Genomic DNA, 20,961 nt, shown 5'->3' with positions numbered 1-20,961 from the left:
AGTTCTCTTCCAAGCCACTCATCATTCTGACTTGGAAATATATTGCTGTTCCTTTAAGTGTTGCTGGATCAAAATCCTGGAATTTATTGCATAATGGCATTATCTATCGACCTATACTGCAGCAGTTGAAGAAGGCAGCTCATGACCACGTTGTCGTGGGTATGGGCAATAAATACTGGAATTAATTAATTAGGAAAAACTTCAAAGAATTTGGCATCATCATTGTAATTTCATAGGAGGGAGTCATGGACAAGGACGTACAAATTGAATCACCACTATGTAAGGAAGCTGGATATAGTAGAGTACTATTTAAAAGGAATTGATTGCCAATATTAAAAATAAAGGGCATTTGTACAATCAAGAAATAAAAAAGTGTTAGATATCTCTTTGAAGTACAAGCAAATGCACAATGGACCAAATGACAATGGCAAGAAGCTTACTTTTGCACTAAGCATACCATGTGCAAAGTGGCTTGCTGTAAGAAGTTTGAATATAATAATTTGAAAAGTACATAGACTTTTTTTATCATAAAGGGACATTTCTATAGTTCAGGTCTATTCTTCTGGTAAGCTCTATTTGAACTATTCTTAATAGCTTTCTTCAAGAGAAAGACATTTTTCAAAGATCATGGGAGTAATTTTCACTTTTGCCACTTGGATGGATAATATGTGGAATGAATTACCCACCCACTTGTTATAGAATCCACTTGAAAGAACAGTTTCTGACCCAAAGACCTCACTGTTGAGATGCTTTAAAGTGTTTGATAAAATCTCTTTTGTACTGAAGAATTGATGTCCTTGAGATTTTCTATACCTTACTAATAAAATTGAAAAATTGCTGCAGCTTGTCTTTTTGTGCTACTGTGGAGATGATTGCAGCCGTAAATAGTTTCACTCAGAAGTGAGTATGCTTGGATCTTTCAGAACTAAAGGTTATTTAATAGTGGTACAGGAGTAACACAGCTAGTTTTATGGGTGCTTTAAAACAATTGATGGCAGCTTAATTCAGACTCCATTTACAAGTAACTAATAATGTGCCTTTGGCAATTAAAATCCTTTCTTTCAAAATTCAGTGATGGATGCAATACAAAGCATCGGGTGAGTTTCCCATTCGATACCTGGGTGTGCTGCTCCCCTGTGCTGAATGAAATTCCACACGGTGACATTGGAAAAGATTTGTAGCTCAGATTGTGAATTTGCTTGTTGAGATGGTGGGTTGTTTTCAGACGCTTCGTCAGCACACTAGGTTATTAGCATGGGGAGCTAGTGGAAATCTGTCGACCAGCCTTTACAGAAGAGCCACACACACTGACCAGATACTCAAGTACAGGAGCAGCCATCCCAACACTCACTAACGGAGCTGCATCAAGATGTTATTTAAACAAGCCACAACACACTGCAGGACCCAGGAATTATGAGAAGCCGAGGATAAACAGGAACACCAGGTTCCCGATAAACACAACAGTTTTTTTTTAGATTACTTACAGTGTGGAAACAGGCCCTTCGGCCCAACAAGTCCACACCGACGCGCAACCCACCCATTCCCCTACATTTACCCCTTTACCTCACACTATGGGCAATTTAGCATGGCCAATTCACCTGACCTGCACACCTTTGGACTGTGGGAGGAAACCAGAGCACCCGGAGGAAACCCACGCAGACACAGGGAGAACGTGCAAACACCACACAGTCAGTCGCTTCAGTCGGGAACTGAACCCGGGTCTCTGGCACTGTGAGGCAGCAGTGCTAACCACTGTGCCACCCACACAGTTCCTGCACAGCAGACATAAACAAGAAGACACAACACACCCAGACACTCAAGCCACCCTGCCATACATTCAACACATCTCAGGGATGACAATCAGGCTACGCCAGCCCATAGGCATCGTGGTAGCCCACAAACCTATCACCAAACTGAAACAGCTCCTGTTGAATTTAAAAGACCATGTACCCACAGCCAGCAAAATGAATGTTATCTACAAAATACCTTGTAAGGACTGTAATGAACGTTACATTGAACAAACAAGTAGGATACAAACTAGCCACCAGGATACAAGCACACTGCAGGCCTCTGCCATCTGCAAATCACCCTTTAACAAGAGACTTCAATGCAGAAGCAGCTATAGATTTACACGTGTGGGACAAAGATAGAAACACTTTCATTCACATTTCATAGACCCAGTAATAAGGATCACTATGTCTACATTAAGACAACATGATTTCGGCCATTCAGCACAAAGGGTCTGATCCATTACTGAATGGGACAAACCATGGTGAAGATGCTTGTAGATCACATCATGAAAACATGGATAGAGTCAGATTAGGGGAAATGGGCTAAGCTCCAAATTGACAAAAGCAAATATAGGGATAGTTAAAGGTTGCAGCAAGTGTCTCTAGTATTAGGCTTGCTAAAGGAACTCGTGCTGTGATCTTCACAAGATCCATGCTCACAAAACTGAACTGTATTTTAACATCTGCCCTGGCGTGGGCAGATCACGTGAAGAATTTACTTCAAGTATTTGGGGCTCTTGTCTGAATCAGTCTGCAGGTGAAATCCAAAAAGTAGATCTTTTTGTTTTGTCACTAAAGTCAATCATTAGCAACACCAACTCCTGGCACTAACCTACCACCACACTGAAACAGCTCCTGATGAATGTGAAGGACCCTGTACCCACAGCCAGCAGAACTAATGTCATATGCAAAATACCCTGCAAGGACTGCAACAAACATTATGTTGGACAAACGGACAGGAAACTAGCCACCAGGATACATGAGCACCAACTAGCCACCAAAAGACATGACTATCACTTATATCCATACACACAGACAAAGAGGGACACCAGTTTAACTGGGGCAATACATCCATCCTGGGACTTGATAAACAAAGACACACACGCGAATTCCTAGAGGCCTGACATTCAAACCGGAATTCCATCAACAAATGTTAGATATGGACCTCATTTACTAACATCTCAGGAAAGAACCAAAAATGATATCACCCACTGCAATCATTTGTGGGTTGATTTGTGTGTCACACAAATAATACCCACACAAATAATACTTAGGACAGAACACCAGCGCTTCGTGGGGACTCATTGATGATGTTACCGAGCATGAAACACCTGAGAACAAACCCACCAGCTTAGCAAGCAAACTTGTAACCAGGATTCAGTAATTCAGCCTCTCAAGCTTGTTCTGTCATTTAATATGCTTATGACTCATCTAATCTTAGCTTCAACTCCACCTTCCTACCTGCTCTACATAACAAGTTAACCCATCACTAATTAAAAATCTGTCTATCACCTTCTTAAATTTACTCAGTGTCCCAACATCCACGACAGTATAGGGCAATGAATTCCACAGATTCATGACCCATTGAGGGATGTACTTTCTCCTCATCTCTCTTTTTTAAATCAACTCTCCCTCATCCTAAAATTATAATGTCTCATTGTTGATTGGCCCATATGAGAAAACATCCTTTCTACGTTTACTTTGTCAATCTCCTTTAGCATCATATTTACCTCAATTAGATCTCTTCTCATTCTTCTAAACTTCAGAGAGAATAGACATAAAATGTTCAAGCTGTTTTCATTAAAACCCATATCTCTGGAATCAATCTTGTGAATCTCCTATGACCTGCCTCCAGTAAAACTACATCCATCTTCTAGTAAAGAAGCCAAAATTGCATGCAATACTCCAGGGGCATCTTACTACTATCTTGTACAATTTAACAATAAATTCAAAACTTCCATTTGCCTTCATAACCTGCGTGCAAGTTTTCTGTGATTTGTTAATGAGGATGTCTAGAATCCTCTGCACTGAAGCACTCTGAAGTTCCACTCCATTTTGAAAATGTGTTGCCTTTGTACTTCTTTAGGTTGTCTTTCTATTCCTCTGACCAAAATGGATAACTTCACATTTATCCATGTTAAAGTTCATCCATCAAATTTGGATCATTCATCTAAGCTATCCATATTCATTTATAACTTCTTTAATTCTTCACTGAAACCTACTTTCTAACCAATTGAGTGTCATCTGCAAACTTGACTATAGTACATTCTATTCCCATATGCAAATAGTTGTATCAACATAGATTGTAAATAGTTGGGACCTGAGTACTTGACCTTCTGACACCCCACTTGTGATATCTTTACTGTAGCAAAATGGACCGGAAAGATAGAACAGTTTTATTCGTGCTCTAAGGATATTGTAAAATATCCAAAACCAAGAGGGCACTATCCTGTGGTACCTTCAGCTGACTGGATGGTGAATTGGTCAATCAAGAGAGGACCTGTGCTAACCAGCCAACTGCAGAGAATGCTGAAGAAACACAATGAACTGGTTCTGACTGGGTTTAGGGAAAGAGGCAGTTTTATTTTGGTTTGAAAGTTTCTGGATTGCTTGTTATTGGTAATACTCACCACAGTTTCTCTACAGTTACCAAGTTTTTGAAAATTGTGAGGAATGAATCTCAATCTGTAAGAAGTATGTCCATGTTTCTAAAGGTCTGCATAAATTGTTTGCATTGACTGGATACTTGGAAATCAAGCAAGATGGGCAGTTATTCATACTTTTAATGCAACCCATTATTCAAGGGTTTTCATGAAGGCTTAGCATTCATAATTGAAATGGTTGTTGATAAGGTAAATTGTGATTCTTCTGTATTCTTTCTTAATTTATCCCTTAACTATAACTGACTTCAGTGACAAATTTCAGTGGAAATTGGGCTTAGGTCATAGATATTAATGACATCACCTTGTAGTTTAACTGTGTTCTGCTAAATGACTAATAATCGTTAAATTTTGTTTTGATGTCCAAGTCATTATTTATAAGATCTAGTAAGGAACAATTGAGCAGGTTTGATGGTCATTGAATATTTTAATTTCACCATGTTGTGATTCCAGTCATAGAGAGGCTAATTTGTTTTGGCTTGCTATCCCTGTGAAGCAACATAACCCATTAGTCAGTCTTGGACCACAGCCAAACATTCCTAATACTTTTGCAACATTTGTTCAACCATTTTGCTGCAGATGCTTCATGTATTCAGATAAAATAAATTCACTTTCCTATTTTATATTATCTTTTCATGGACCTCACTCTCTGCATTCTTAAACATTCTGTCCCTTGCCTCATTTACTATCTTTATTTTTCCCCAACCCTCAAATTTACCTTTGATATTTAAACCTTGCTTCACCTGAACCTTTAGCTGCACTATTCACTGAAAACCATTTCCCCCACTCTGATGATACCTGGCGGGGCACTCATTTATTGTGGTCACTCTCTCTTCCTCTTTCACTTTTATACTATTACCCCTATCACAACATCACTACTGAGTAGTGCTTGCTCTTCAATTTTCCACGCAGTCATCATGGAAGAAGATTTCGGGCAGAGAGACATATTGACATTAGGCTTGGAAACAAAAAAAAAAGAGTGACTTCACACCTTTGTACATTTGACAGGCATCTATAGTCAGAGCGGTGATGAGCAGAATTTATTCTGTAGTAGACAAGATTGCTTGCCTCACATTCCCTGGATGCTATCAGGCAATCAATGCTATCTTCATCTCCACCAGCAGCCACATCTCTATTATCAGACACTGGAGATATAGAAACACATTTGAATAGTGTTTTGAGCATACAATCTGACCACAGGTCATGGAACATAAATAATCCTCTTTGCGAGAATCATTCCTCACTCCCAATCACCTTTTTTCACCAAAAAGAGTTATAAATGATTCATAGAAGCTTGAGCTCTGGTTCTCAGTGTTTGATTTCAGGACACTTTGAGAGACACATGCCAGTTTATGTAATCATGCTGACTGTATCTTTTGTTGGTCAATCAGAGTGCAATTCCTCAAAGACTTTATGATCCTATATGAGATTCGTACAGTTTGGTGTTTGTTAGTTGGCATAAATATGGTGGGCCATAGGACCGTTTTGTACGTAGCATGTCTGTAAATGAGCAATCATTTAACATAGAGAATGGGTTTGTATGTGGAATGAACTTCCAGAGAAAGTGATGTATATGGGTACAGTTACAATGTCCAGAAGATATTTAGATGAGTACATGAATAAGAAATGTTTGGAGGGATATGGTTGCAGGCAGTTGGGGCTAGTTTAGTTTGAGATTATGGTTGCATGGACAGCTTGGACTGAAGAGTCTGTTTCAATGCCACATGACTTCTATATCTATGATTTCATGATGGAAGTGAGTGCTGTGATGCTGGAGATCAGAGTTGAGAGCGTTCTGCTGGAAAAGCACAGCAGGTCAGGAAGTATCTGAGGAGCAGGAGAATGGATGTGCTCCTTCATCAGGAATGAGGCACATTCTGTGACTCCATGACAGTACATTTTATCCCCTAAAGTGAATAAATGACTCCTGTTACAAGAACAATGTTTATTGACTTGAATTTCACCCACAGAATTGACAAGGAAATATTAAAAGGGTATGCAAACCAATGCAGAGATTGAACTTGCATTGATGAACTTGTGAAGCTTTGTGTCTTCTGGCATTAATATTTGGAAATTAGGAGAGACAAATAAAACTGACCATCCAAAATTATCAGATTTGGACACAGTATAAATTTAAAACAGATCTTATTGTCTCATGGTAGTAAATCAAAAGCCATACCTATGTAAGAGAGAAACGTGGAGAAAAGGTGTGGGAGGGTGGAAGACAATTGGCCCATCATGGCTGTAGCATCGAAAAAAGGAGAGATCTGGCTTCATCCCACTTTCCAGCACTTGATCCACAGTCTTGTAGATTACAACATATCAAGTGTATGGACAAGTGTTTTGCTTTTGCAACTGAGTGTTCTACTTCTACCATCCTTTCAGGCAGTTAGTTTTAAACACTCCCTATCCTCTAGGTGAAAAACATGTCTCATCAAACCCATTGTGTATTCCTATTCATTGCTTTCAACCTGTATTGCCTGGTTATTGGCCTTTCTGCCTTGGAAATGGATCCACCCCATCTACTTTATCTAGACCCCTTATAATGTTGTATACCCAAATTAAATAGGTTTTCAGGCTACTCTGTTCCTAAAAAAAGAAGGTCCCAGCCTATCCAATTATCCATTCCTGGAAGTATCATTCCAGTAATGTGGTGGCAAGAACTGTATAACATACTTCAATTCTGACGTTACTCATGTTTGATACATTTCTAGCAGAACCTTCAATTCCACAGCTTAGCTAAGAAGAAAACTTTCTTGTGTCTTTCTTATATCGCCAATGTACCTTCAGGCACCTGTGGACTGGGTCTTGAAGCTCTCTCTGTTCTTCTACACTACTCCATATCTGACCATGCAGATCCACATCTAATGTCTTCATCTCCTCAAATTATTTGGATATAAACATAGGAGTTATGGTTAGTAAATTTGCAGATGGCATCAAAATTAGGTGTGTAGTGGACAGGGAAGAAGGTTACCTCAGTGTACAATGGGATCTTGATCAGCTGGGCCAATGGGTGGAGGAGTGGCAGATGAGTTTAATTTAGATAAATGTGAGGTACTGCATTTTGGAAAGGCAAATCAGATCAGGACTTATACACTTAATGGTAAGATCTGGGTGAGTGTTGCTGAACAAAGATGGAGCGGTTCCATGAAAGTGGAGTCTCAAGTATATGGGATAGTGAATCAGACGTTTGGTATGCTCCCCATTATTGGTCAGTGCATTGTGTATAGGAATTGGGAGGTCATGTTGTGGCTGTACAGGACATTGGTTAGACCACTTTTGGAATACTGTGTACAACTCTGGTGTCCCTCCTATCGGAAGAATAGCATGAAACTTGAAAGAGTTCAGAAAATATTTACATAGATGTCATCAGGTTTGGGGAATTTGTGCAGTAGGGAGAGGCTGAATAGGCTAGGACTGTTTTCTCTAGAGCATTGTAGGCTGAGGGGTGACCTGACAAAGGTTTATAAAATCATGAGGGACATGGATATGTTAAGTAGACAAAGTATTTTCCCTGGGGTGGGGGATTCCAGAACTAGAGGGCATAGGTTTAGGGTGCAAGGGAAAGATTTAAAAGGGACCTAAGGGGCAATTGTTTCACCCACAAGGTGGTGCGTGTATGGAATGAGCTGCCTGAGGAAATGGTGGAGGTTGGTACAATTACGACATTTAAAAGGCTGGATGGGTATATGAATAAGACAGGTTTAGAGGGATGTGGGCCAAATGCTGGCAAATGGGACTAGATTTATTTAGGATATCTGGTTGGCGTGGGCAAGTTGGTATGAAAGGTCTGTTTCCATGCTGTACAGCTCTATGACTCTAAATGCAACCCCCCACAACTCTTCAATTTGAATTCCAATTGTCAATTTTATGTTCATCCAACAAGTCTAGAAAGTGTGTCATTATTAATCATATAACCAATCAATTGTGTCGCACTTATATTTTGATCATCTCTCCTACAGTTAAATCTAAATTGCTGGTGTGTTCCACAATATAAAATACAGGGCATAGTATTGAGCCCTGCAAAACCTCAATGCAAAGAAGTCTGAGCTAGTTTTGGAACCAATTTATCACTTTCCCTTGATTCCCACAGGCTTATATTTTTTCTGACCAGCCTGCCATCTGAGATTTTATCAAAAGCCTTGCTAAATGGGTTACTTTCAATGACTCTCCTTATTATCTTCTCAAAATTTTCATTCAAGTTAGATAGTCACAAGTTCCTTCACCAAATCCATACTGACTGCCTCTGATTAATCTGTGCCTGTCAAAATGATGATTTTTATTGTCCCACAGAATGCTTTCCAATAATTTGCCCAACATTGAGGTAAGGCCGTCTGGCTGTTTTTATTCAGTCCACTTCAGAAAAACAGAATCACAGAATTGTTATAATGTAAAAGGATGCCATTTGGCTCATTATGTATATGTATGAATGAAACTTCACATTTGTATTATTTATTTTCAAGGAGCAGAACAACTGGTAATTTATCATTCATAGTTATAAAAATGTACTTGCAATAGTGATTATTAACTCTAAATATTTGTTGTCACCCTTGTCCATATGTATTGCACAAATTCAGCTACTTCATGACATTGAACATATTTCACTTGTCAGGGAAGGAGCTGACTGCCAGAAATAACTAGTGCACCAATAGCCTCAATATTATTTTGGTAATTGCATGGGACATGGTCACCATTTATTTTTCTTTTCATCAAATGTCTTTCTTGAAGTATTCAAGTTTATTGAAGTATGTAAAAGATTCTGTTTAGATTTATTTGCATTTGGTTGAATGAATATATCACAATGCAGATTTAATGCCACTTCTTTTTAAATTATGTTTGCCTTGTAATTTGGAATCCTTAGTTTTAAGTCTTTGTTTTTCTCTTTCCACTTTTCTGCAATTATTTCTTCAATATGTTTATTCCTGAATGTGGTAGCATCCAGGCCTGTGGTCAGTCAGTTGCATTTTGTAAGTGATGAATACTAATGTGCGCATTATAAATGATTGTTGGCAATATGCTAAACCATAATGGTCATCCCATCATGTACAGTCCTGCCAGCATCTATGTTTAGATATGCATATTGCAATAAAGATCCACTGATAGCGATTGAAAAACAACTTTTATGTGTGTTAAACCGCTCATGTAATTAAATTTCCTAATGCGTTTCACAGGAGCATCATTAGTCAATGTGTGTCACCAAGCTTCATAATTTAATATTAAGGTGGTGAAAAGTTTGGCCAGAGAAGTAGGTTTTATATCAAATGAGCATTTGAAAGTTAGAGAGGTTTATGATGAGGGAATTCCAGAGTTATGGGTATGGGAATCATTGATGGAGCCATTAAAATCTGGGATGCTAAACAATCTGGAATTAAAATTCTGCAGGTACCTGAGACCACTGTGGAGCTCGGGAAGTTTTCATAGATAGAGTAAGGTAAGACCATGAAGGGCTTTGAAAACAAGAAGTTTGAGATGGGGTGTCACTTGCTTGCAAGCCAGTGCAAGCTTAGATTATTTTGCACTTTCAGTCTCTAAGATCCACAACCACACTTGTGCTCATCCTGGTGCTAAGTTTGAAGATATTTTTGGTGTGTATTGCTCAGTTACACATTATCTGAGTATCTTTTGAATCTTTAACTTATTTTGCATCAATAGGTAAACTTGTGTTTGAGAACACTAGATCCAAGGACATGGAATGCGACTGATGTGTTGGCTGGTCAAGCTTTCTTTTCCTTATATTTTTCTTTTCTCTCTATTCTTTCTGTATTCATCCAGACTGCACCATTCCTTCACCTTGCATCTAACAACATTTGGGAAAACATTGCATAAAATATTCCTGGATCACCAAATGTGAAGATGTTTCAGTTGGTTTCAGTGAAAAGTTGTTGCATTCACCTTACTACAGTGCTAATGGGTTTCTGAATTTAATTTCCTTCTTTGCAGCTGGCTCTGCCTTTTTGAACCCTGAAGGTGATTCTGGGACTGAAGCCGATAATGAGCCTCAGCTAACATTCTACACTGACCCCTCTCGCAGCAGGCGCCGGAGCAGAGGTAAGAGAGAAAACTGTGTTTCGATATGAAAATCAACTTAGCTGAATACAAAGGGATGGGAGCCTTTTCCTAAACACAGATCATATTTGTGAATTGACTGCCTTTCTGTTCACATACAGTAAGCACAAACATGTCATAGTGACAGAGAATCACTTTAATTTGAGGACATGAGGAAAATAATAAATGTTAAGGACCAAGTGTGATTGGATATCAAATAGAAGCTGAGTTGGGGGGTTAAACGCAGATAAAATGGGAGATGCCGTCATGCTAGGGTCAGTCACTGCAAAGCTATGATAACAGTTAACAGCAGCTGTGGTAAAGAGTATTGTGCAGTTAAATTCAAACACACTTTGAAAACTATCAAACTGAAGACAGTCCAAGGTTAGCTTTGGCACTAAGTAAATATCAAATATCAGAAAAGCCATGACAAACATGGGGAAAATATTGATTCCGTGTGGAACCACAACTAGACACTTGGGAACTACTGCATACTAATCAGAAACGGTGCATCTATTAAATGCCAGCAGGATCTGAAGTAGACATGGAGCAGTCTTTCAAGGTTTCCATGAAAGGGGAATTATTGAACAGTGGAATTTGAATAACATTCTTATTATCGTAAAGACATTACATACCTATTGCAGAAGCTGTTTTTATTTCAATTTCATGGGTTTGACTTTCATCATCAAGTCTAAATGACACCTAGGGTAAATGGTGGTTTCTTTTGTGATAATATCAGATTTGCTGCGCAATCTGTCTTATAGTTCAGATGTCCAGACAATAAAGGATAGGCTACTGGAGCCTAATCTTTGTATACCTATGTGCTTTTAATTGCAGAAACATGGGTCGCAAGTTGTGTATCTCTGCTTTTATCCCATTCCCCTAACAAATATATGAATGCAAGTGTGTCCCTGACTGATGCCTGTCACATAGGTACAATGAAAGAGTCAATCCATATATGATTATTAATCTTATGTCAAAAATGATAGCAAAAGAAGCAGGTGAATCGTCTTAGCCAGAAAAGCTGACTTCAATTTGATAAAATTGGAATGAGCCCCACAAACACAGGAAACATCTATCTCCTTGTTTTATAGTGCATTGGCAAGACATATTCACACAAGATGTAATGATAGTGCCGGAAAAAAAACTAGACTTCTTCACTGTGAAGAAAAATAAACATTTGTAGTAGACATAAAAATGTAGCAAATCTAAAAATATAAAAAAACGAGCAAAACTATAAAATTACTAATCGGAACTAAAAATTAGGATGTTTAAATTAGTTGTGAAGTGGAGGTGCCTGATGAAGGAGCAGCGCCCTGAAAGCTTGTACATCTAAATAACCGTGTTAGACTATAACCTAGGGTTGTTTGATTTTAAACTGAATTACTTGTGAAAGTGGTCATTGTCATAGAAGACTACAGGTTCCTGTCCAGTTGGATGGAAGGCTGTTGCTGAGTTTAATCTGAAGATCACCACACCTCACATGAGAGTGAAAGGCAGGTCTTTGATTCTGACCTCAACTGCTACAGGAATTGAACTTGTGCTGTTGATGTCCAGTCAATTGATCCAACTGAGTGTTAATAACAACTTCATGGTAATGAAAATTATTCTATGAACACACAGTTTGTCAAAGAATAATTAAAACAAGTATATGGCTGATTAAAGCCACAAAATAATTTTTATGAAGGATGAAAGATTCATCATGGAATTAAATTATTGTTGTGCATTGGCTTTCACAAAGGAGTATTGTCAAGAAAATAGAATGTTAAAGTAAAGGAAGTGCAGCAAAACAGTAGGATTACGATAAATGAAGAAAGACCTGGTGAAATTCCGTGTGTAAAAAGCACAAAGTGTCTTAAAGTACTATTGGAAATCAGAAGAAAAATAGCAGGAATTATGTCCAGAGTTTTCAGTTGCGAGAGTGGAGTCAGAAAAAAATTGATTCCATGAACTCGACTTGAGAGAAAGTACCTGGGGACGTGGGTGGGTGAATGTGTTAATGAGAGTCTAGCCAACTGACTCTGCTAAAAATGGCCATGGAAATGGCTGGTAGTGGAGGCAAGCTATGCCAAAAGGTGACCCCGATGATCTGGCACTTTTAAAGGTGTAACAAAAAGGGGAAAAAAGATCCCTCTCGCCCTCACCCTTCAGACCACCATATTACACACTACGCAATCCAAATGCCCCATCCATCCCAACCAAGAACTCCTCATATCCCCCCAATTCAATTCCCAAAGCCTTTCATAACCACTTTGACAATCTACAAAACCCAACTCCCATGACACTTCATGCCCCTAAGCTAAACTATGCTGCTCAACTCCCTTCCATGTGTGTCTATGCAAAAACTTTGTGCCAATGCACAGCCATACCACTCATCACCATTTTTATTTAAAGACTATTGCAAACTTAATGCCAACTTATACCACCACATGGCATCCCCTTCCATCCGCTTGGCCATATCTAACCCTGTATGCCAACTTTTTCTGACACAATGCCTCCACACCAGCTTTATTTTGCTCTTAAATCCTCCATGTCAATTAACCCTATATCTACCATACATACTCTGGAGGCATGCTGAGATGAAATAAAGTTCTAAGTTTTGATGACTTCCAATATTTTTTTAGGCCAGAAATCCATATGCATGCAACTGAAAATTTGTTTATTTTCCCTTCATCACCAAATCATTTGTGTTGGATTCATTATTTTCGAAAGAAAACACTCATATCCATTAACAAAAGCATTTAACTTTATTCAATTACTCCCTTGTAAAAATAAACATTCATCCAATACTTAATCCCTTACAATAAACAATTCATTGCCTTTCCCCACATCTCAAAGACTTGGACCGATAAATAAAAGAGTGCAGTGACAGCTCTCCGTTTGTGAAAAGATGTAAAATCAAGTCATGTAGCACATATTCTGTGATGATAGCTATCAGGTTTATGTTAACAGTCAGAATCAATTTGCAGACACTGATTTCTTTTCAACTGTTGCCTTTCAGTTTAAAAGACATGAGTTTTCAGTGCCTTGAAAGTGTGATAATTCCACTTAGATTTTGAATACTTGACAACACAGTAGTTCCAATGAGGTTGACAGTTCCAATTCATTTACATTTTTTAGTGCACACTCATGTCTACCTTTTACAATTCCACAAAGCTCTTCAGTTGTCTTAATAGTTGGATAGTTAGATTTACCATCTAACTATCCAAAATTTTCCTTACCTTTGCAAAGAGCTCCAGTAAGCTAAGACCTTCTCCTGTAAAGAGTAAAGCCCACAAGTCATGTTGGGACATTCCACGAGCTTGAATACAATTAGTATTTTAGATTTCAAAGCAAAACCTTCAGTGAATTTTGCCTCAGCTTGAGACTTTCTCTATTATTGGAAAAAATCAGGTTAAGATACACAAATTTTCAAATACTTGTGCATAGGAATCATGCAAAAATGTTGGATGATTGCCAAAGTAACACGCCTGTTGTAAAACTCAAAAAGGATGAATGTCCAGCCCAAATTTATAGTCCGTTAGTTACAAATGGGTGTTGATATAGGATATAACTAATATCCATAAATAACGTTAACTAAGGACAGAAAGCATAGAGTTGCCAGACATTTTTAATTGTACTTCTCTAAAGAATTATTCAAATGTACCAAGTCATAGAGTTTTAGAAAGAGTCTGTTTGGCCCATCTTAAGATTTTAATGATGAAGAAAATGTAGTTCATGTTGTAATATGGATTCTCAAAACACACTTAGCACATTGTCACACTCGTAGCTTCATAGAATACATCTTGAAACAAAATTGACTAATGGAATTAAGATCACTTGGAAGCAGGAAGCAATGAATCTCCTTTCTACAGACAATGAGCAATTTATTGTATTATTGGTATTACACAATCCATTTAATCTGTACAAAGATTATCTTTCAAATTTGTAAAGCCAAATCAAACAAACTCTAGTGATATTTTTGATTTGAAGACGCTGGTGTTGGACTGGGGTGTGCAAAGTTAAAAATCACACAACACCAGGTTATAGTCCAACATGTTGATTTGGAAGCACTAGCTTTCAGAGCGCTGCTCAAATAAAAGCAAATTACTGCGGATGCTGGAATCTGAAACCAATAAAGAGAAAATGCTGGAAAATCTCAGCAGGTCTGGTAGCATCTGTAAGGAGAGAAAAGAGATGACGCTTCAAGTCTGACTGACTCTTTGTCAAAGCTTTGAAAAAGGAGAAATAGGAAGGTATTTATACTAGGCTGAGAGAAGGTGAGTCATGGCTCCAGAAGCAAAGGTAGCAATAAAGAGGTGATAATGACAGTGCATCGAGAGATTATAGGGAGATTAGGAGCTGTGAATGACCAAGGCTGAAGCCAGTGCTATGTGACAAAATATGTGGGGGATGGGGGCACGAGGTGGGGGGGATGAAGCAGAGGCAAAATGGAAGACAGGGAAGAAGGGTAGCAAAGGGGAAAATGGAGAGGAAAATGGTGATGAGAGAGTGGGGAGCGAGAGAAAGAGAGACAACCAAGAAATAAGAGGTACAGAACAGTGAAAAAGTATAGTTTAATAAAGATAAGTAAAATGAAATTACGGAGCAGAATGAAAACAGAGGGTCTAACACTGAGAGAGAAAAGGAAAGCAGTGAAGGTGGATGGGGAGAGAGACAAACGAAAATCCTGTCGGAGAGAAGAGCAGTACTTCTTCAGGGTAGGCATTCCTGGAAGGGAGGTGGCAGTGGGTTAAACACTGGATAAAAGCAAATTACTGCGGATGCTGGAATCTGAAACAAAAAAAGAGAAAATGCTGGAAAATCTCAGCGAGCGTGGCAGCATCTGTAAGGAAAGAAAAGAGCTGACGTTTCGAGTCTAACTTTGTCAAAGCTAAAAAAAGGTGAACAAGGGAATTTGTAAACACTTTTTTCACTGTTCTGTACCTCTTATTTCTTGATTGTCCCTCTCCCCACTCTCTCATCACCTTTTTCCTCTCCTTTTCCCCCTTTGTCAAACAAAATTAAGTTTCAGTTTTGAGAACTCATCTTCATAACTTTTGAGTTTTTTTATGAATGATATATTTTCTTGTCTTGTTTTGAGCCAGAATCATCCTGTGTAAACTCTATGTTTGTTCGATACATCAATACCTCTGTGGGGACAATATCTTCAAAATAAAATTTTGTTTGAAAGAGTTAAACTTGCCCACAGATCCAAACCCTAATCTATTATTATAATTGTTCTACAATATCAGATACAATTCTCATAGACACAGATAATTTTTTAAAAAGATACAAATTTCCTACGAGCCCAACGCATTAGATTACTCAACAAATCCCCGCATTTTAAGACTATAACTGTAGCAAAAGCAACATTAATGAAACACAGGGTGGTGAAGAAGGTGTACATGGAGGATGGTGTTCCCACATGCCATGTTAGTGTCCATGTTAATGATCTGGCATGTCTTACAGAGGTTGCCATGGCATGGTTGTGTGGTTTTGTTGTCACTGTTTTCCTGAAGGCTGGGTAGTTTTCTGTGAGGGATGTCAGTTTAAGGTTGTGCAGCTCTTTAAAGGTAAGAAGTGGAAGTGTAGGGATGGCAATGTTCACATACATGGTACGTACTCATATGATTCGGTCAATGTTGTCTACCTCATACACTGCAGGAAAAGATGCCATGATATATTAGTGAGACAATGCAGACACTATGACAAGGGAGTTTTGGACACTGCCCAGTCAGGGAACACTTCAGCTTCCTATCTTGGGGTAAGCATCCTCCAAAGTGGCCTTTGAGATACACAGCAACGCAGAATCACTGAGCAGAAACAGATAACCAAGTTCGGTACCCATGAAAGCAGCCTCAGCCATGATCATAGGTTCTTGTCATGCTACATGTAACCCCAATATAATGTTCTGCATCTGTAAAATCTTCCTTACTGTTCTGTTTTGACACCATCACCTTGATAACTTGTGATCTCTCTGCCATAATTAGTTTGTAAAGTTTTGAATTACTTGTTACTTCAGTTAGAACCTCATCTTGTGACTCTTACACCTATCATTATGCCAGCCGTTTGGTTTTTCTCTGTAACACCACCTTACTTTAGACTTTTTGTCATAATCTCTCTGCATCAATTAATCAGATCATAGGATATCCATTTGTTTACTGTTCAGCAAAATGTTGATATTTTACTCTCACTGGCTGACACTTTCGATCACCTGCAAAGAATTGTTATTTAGCCTGTCAACACTCCACGTAGATCATTTTGTACTATTCTTTTGACACTCTTAATTATGTGGAATTATCTTGCAATGATCTCCCCAGCAATAAATCTTGTGCCTGTGCACTTACCTCTACTCATCTGACAAAGGAGCAATGCCCCTTAAGTTTGTGATTTCAATTAAGCCTGTTGGATTTCAACCTTTGATTGTCCAGTCCACCACCAGCATCTCCATTTCCTTTCAATAGCGGTTCCATCCTCACCAGCTTGGTGATTGAATGCAAAGTGGTGGCTTTTTTCTGCCCAGTGTAATAGAACCAGCTTTCAGTCTATCTACACCTGAGAATCCATCGGTCTGCAAAAAAAAAACAAGAGCAGAGGTTGAAATCTGAGCACTTTTCAATATCTTATTGCTGGCCCCACACCATTCAGTTGCCTGAGCACCAGTCACACGGTTGTTGGCAGGCAGAAGACCATTGTCATGTATAAATGATCACTAGTCCATAGACCAATAAGTTTCCATTTACCAACCAGGACAACATCTGAATGCGGAACCCATCAGCTCCAGTTCATCTACAACCTAATTTTCAACTACTACTTGTTCAAGTAGCTATTTAAACAATATTTGCCAGGAGAGTCAGATTACTTCATTTTCAAAAATAAAACCACAAAAATCTTTGCTTTTAAAACAATTCTTTCTTATTTCAGTCCATGAAAGTACAGAAATAAAAAGGTGTGGTCCTTAGAATTAGATGCAGGTGGAAACATTGAGTTAATAACAATGTAGAATAAGTTCAAGCCTGCACCCTCTGTAGATTTATTGTTCTTTGCAAAATCTCCGTGAGAAACCAAAGTGTGAGTCATAGTGATTGAATAAAGTCTTCTTGGTGGTAGAATGCCCAATATCAATAATGAAGTGTAAGAAATATGGCCTCATTTATGCTTAATATTCACATGAAACTCCTGTTTCTTCTTCGATCTTCACTGTTGGAAATATATTGCTCAGGTTGAAATGCCTCTACTGTTTTCAAATGCATAGTTTTCTTCTATTAGTTAAAATCTTTTTGTTCTTTCCTATTTACTTAATTTGCCTAAGCTATTTTTAATGTTATCAATCCCCTTCAAGCTTATCAGCAATCCATGTAGTTTGCTGTGTGAGACTCTCCAGTATTATAAGAAGTATTTCCCACACCCTTGTATAGAATAAGTATTAAATCCAAATTGCCTATCACACTTGAATTCCCAAGTTAACCAATTAGCTTACCTGCTGAAGAAGAAGGCCAGCATATTTATAAGACTCAATGTCTCTGTATTAACCATCTTTAATGGTCTCTGTTCTTTGTAAAATGATCATTAATAGCATCCTTTACTGAAGCGTTACCCCACAACTAATATTAGGCAAACTGCAGGTTCCTGCCTCATTTCAGGACTATGATTTATGAAGTAACCTGACCCCAAATGTGAAATTAATGATTTGTAATAGCTTTAAGTTATCTCTTATTCCTTAATAGACCCTTTGAGTCATTCAACTAAATTACAGCTTATTGGGCTGAACTTGACCATTTCTACCTTAGTGTCATCTGCCTTCTATTATCCTAAAATTAAATCGTATGAATTAGTTACAATTTGTAACTCATTTCTTGTATTCATTGTCCTATGCTTAGTCTGTATATCACAGTCAATAGAGTTACAATCTGAAGTGGCATCTGGCAAATGTTTAAAAAAGAAACCTGACCTATTTGTCAATTGGATAATAGTCTGTAATGCATTCAGAAGGATGAATTGCTTTTTTTATAAATCACCCAGATTACTCTATTGGATTACAATCTTTAAAACTTTTTTTGACCTTCTTGGTCCCATGCATGGTTATGCATTTAACACTTGGTAGATAGCACACTGATGCAGGAAGTGAAAGGAAAAAAAAATAAACACAATTAAAGGCTGCTGCAGGACCTCAGCACAGAGTGAAACAAAGAATGGTGCCAGACTGATTGCAAAGAATTTCAGTGGCCAAGATGGTTTGGATATGGGTGTCGACAAAGAGTTTAAACCAAAAATGTATAGCCAGCCTGAAACCTGAATTGATCCCGCAGTTTCTAAGTTTCGGTGAGGTACACGTTCACAATCGAATGGGAGGCCTCTTTGGAGACTTTGGGTCAGACTTTTAAAGATTTAAGCAATCGTTTAGTTTGGGATTCTGGATTAACAGTCAGTGTACCGGCTGGTTTAGAAGTAGCCAGATCAATAAGACGAGCATAGTTGGTAGTGATTGATTCATGAAACTGATGTGGGGAAATGATGCAGCAATAACACAACTGAATTAGTAACCCAGACCCCAGGGTTAAGGTTCTGGAGATGTGGGTCCAGATTGTACAATCACAACTAGTGGAATTGAAATGTAATTAATAGATGTGCAACTGATTTTGTCTTAGTGATGAAACTATTACCAATTGTCGTAAGAATCCCTCCGGATTGCTAGTGACCTTGAGTGTGGAATGGGAACATTTTATTCGCTTTACCAAGGATCTGAGTTGAGTAACAAGAGGAGTAGAACCAGTATCATTAATGACACCACAAAAAGTAGGGCCTATGCCAAAGGCACATTTAACTGCTTTCTCCTCTCTATCACTTGCCACACCACAGGAGGGTGGAGAAGAAGGACATAGGAATCTGGCTTGAAGAATGTTAAACTCCAACACAGGGGCTACAGCCACACACACACACACACACACACACACAATGTCATTTTCCAAATATTTGAATATATCCTGAGCCTTGGGCTTTCATAAGAGGGTGGAAATTACATCTGCAGTCTCCTTCATGGTAGACTGGGTTTGTCAGCCTCAGTAGCTATCACTGAGGGGTCACTCCTGGTTCGCTGCTCAGAGTTTTGAAATGTAAATTGTGTCCAGAACCGGGAACAATACCAAATGTGGAGATTGATTGTGATGCAATGGGTACAAGAGGGCAATAAGATGATGATGAAGAAGAGTTGTTTAGATCCAGGGAGCTTCTGAGAGAGAGGGAGATATAAAGGGGAAAAAAAGCTGTATGCTGTGTGGGCCTGAGGACTGCTGTATTGGAAGACATTGAGGAAGTAAGGGTTTGGGAATTGCAGTGAGATGCTGCACATAGTTCCTGATCTTACAATATTAACAAAGCTGCATTATCCAAGTTTGAGGGACCACACTTGTTCTATTCTTGTCCTCAGCCACTTCTATCCAGGTCTTGTTGGGTTGAGAGGGCAGCTTCCTTCTCCCATCCTTGGGAAGCAGCAATTCATTTCAGGTCCTCAGATGCCACAGCAGGATCCCCAGAGAGGAGAACAGGATAGGGGATAACTTCCCCAGCTCCCTGAAACATTCTTATCATTACTAAAGCAGTTAGAGTTCAAACTCTCCACCATTTGTCATCGTCCCTTTAACTAAATATCCTTTCTCTGTTCTCGACGCCCCCATGCTTGCACATTCTTGTCTATTAGGAAGCCCAAAAGCAGCAAGTTATGCACCAAACCATGCCTGAGTTAGAGAACTAATACAGATACATTCCAAGCCCATTGTCGATCCTGAAACACAATTCATGCCCCATCCTCAATTTCCAACCTCACTGCTCGGACTCACTATTCTGTTAAAGTGTTGCCCATGTTGTCTTTGTTTCCTAAACTTCAAGTTTTGCACTTTGGGAATGCAGATATAACTTTGAAGAAATAACAGTGCTGAAAGTGCACTTGTCAACCATTTGATGTTTGACAAATCTGGGATTTATCACAGACTGAGTAAAGAGAAAATAGGGAAACAGAGGTTAAAATATAGAAGAAGGGAGTGGAGAAATTGAATAACACATGAAAACTGACAGAAGAAGCAAGTGTAATCTTAGAAATGGGGGGAACGGGGGCAGCATCTGTTTCATAATGTTCCACAGCAGCACCATTAAGTTACAGTTTTATAACTGCAGGTTAAAAGAGTCAGTGATGAAATCTGAGAGAGACTGCTCACTGCTGGACTTATTAAATGTCAAGAAGTGAGTCTGATGATCTAGTCATAACAGCAACATTTTAGCTGTTATGTGTGGCTGTACACCATAATGAGTCACTCTTATAAAGTAATTAGAGTTCAGATTCCATGGCATTTGAAATGGTTGCTAAATTTTATCTTAACCTTTGAACGTAGGCGCTGATTTTATTGTCATTGAAAAGGGGCATTAAAGGAACCTAATGTGTATAGATTGTAGGGTGTCTGTATTTAGTTCATAAATGGTGCTTCAAACAT

The 20,961-nt window shown here is 38.6% G+C and overlaps 1 protein-coding gene across 1 annotated transcript in view; it reads left to right on the top strand.

Annotated features, from left to right (window-relative positions):
• astn1 (astrotactin 1) overlaps positions 1-20,961 on the top strand; it is a 2,216,244-nt gene that overhangs the window by 838,095 nt on the left and 1,357,188 nt on the right. The window contains exon 5 of the mRNA XM_060829548.1: positions 10,391-10,513. Within this exon, the coding sequence (XP_060685531.1) occupies positions 10,391-10,513 (123 nt within the window). The remainder of the gene's footprint in view (positions 1-10,390; positions 10,514-20,961) is intronic.

Source organism: Hemiscyllium ocellatum, chromosome 9 (genome assembly GCF_020745735.1).
Source record: "Hemiscyllium ocellatum isolate sHemOce1 chromosome 9, sHemOce1.pat.X.cur, whole genome shotgun sequence".
NCBI classification, from domain to species: Eukaryota; Metazoa; Chordata; class Chondrichthyes; order Orectolobiformes; family Hemiscylliidae; genus Hemiscyllium; species Hemiscyllium ocellatum.
This window is presented reverse-complemented; position numbering and strand designations above follow the sequence as displayed.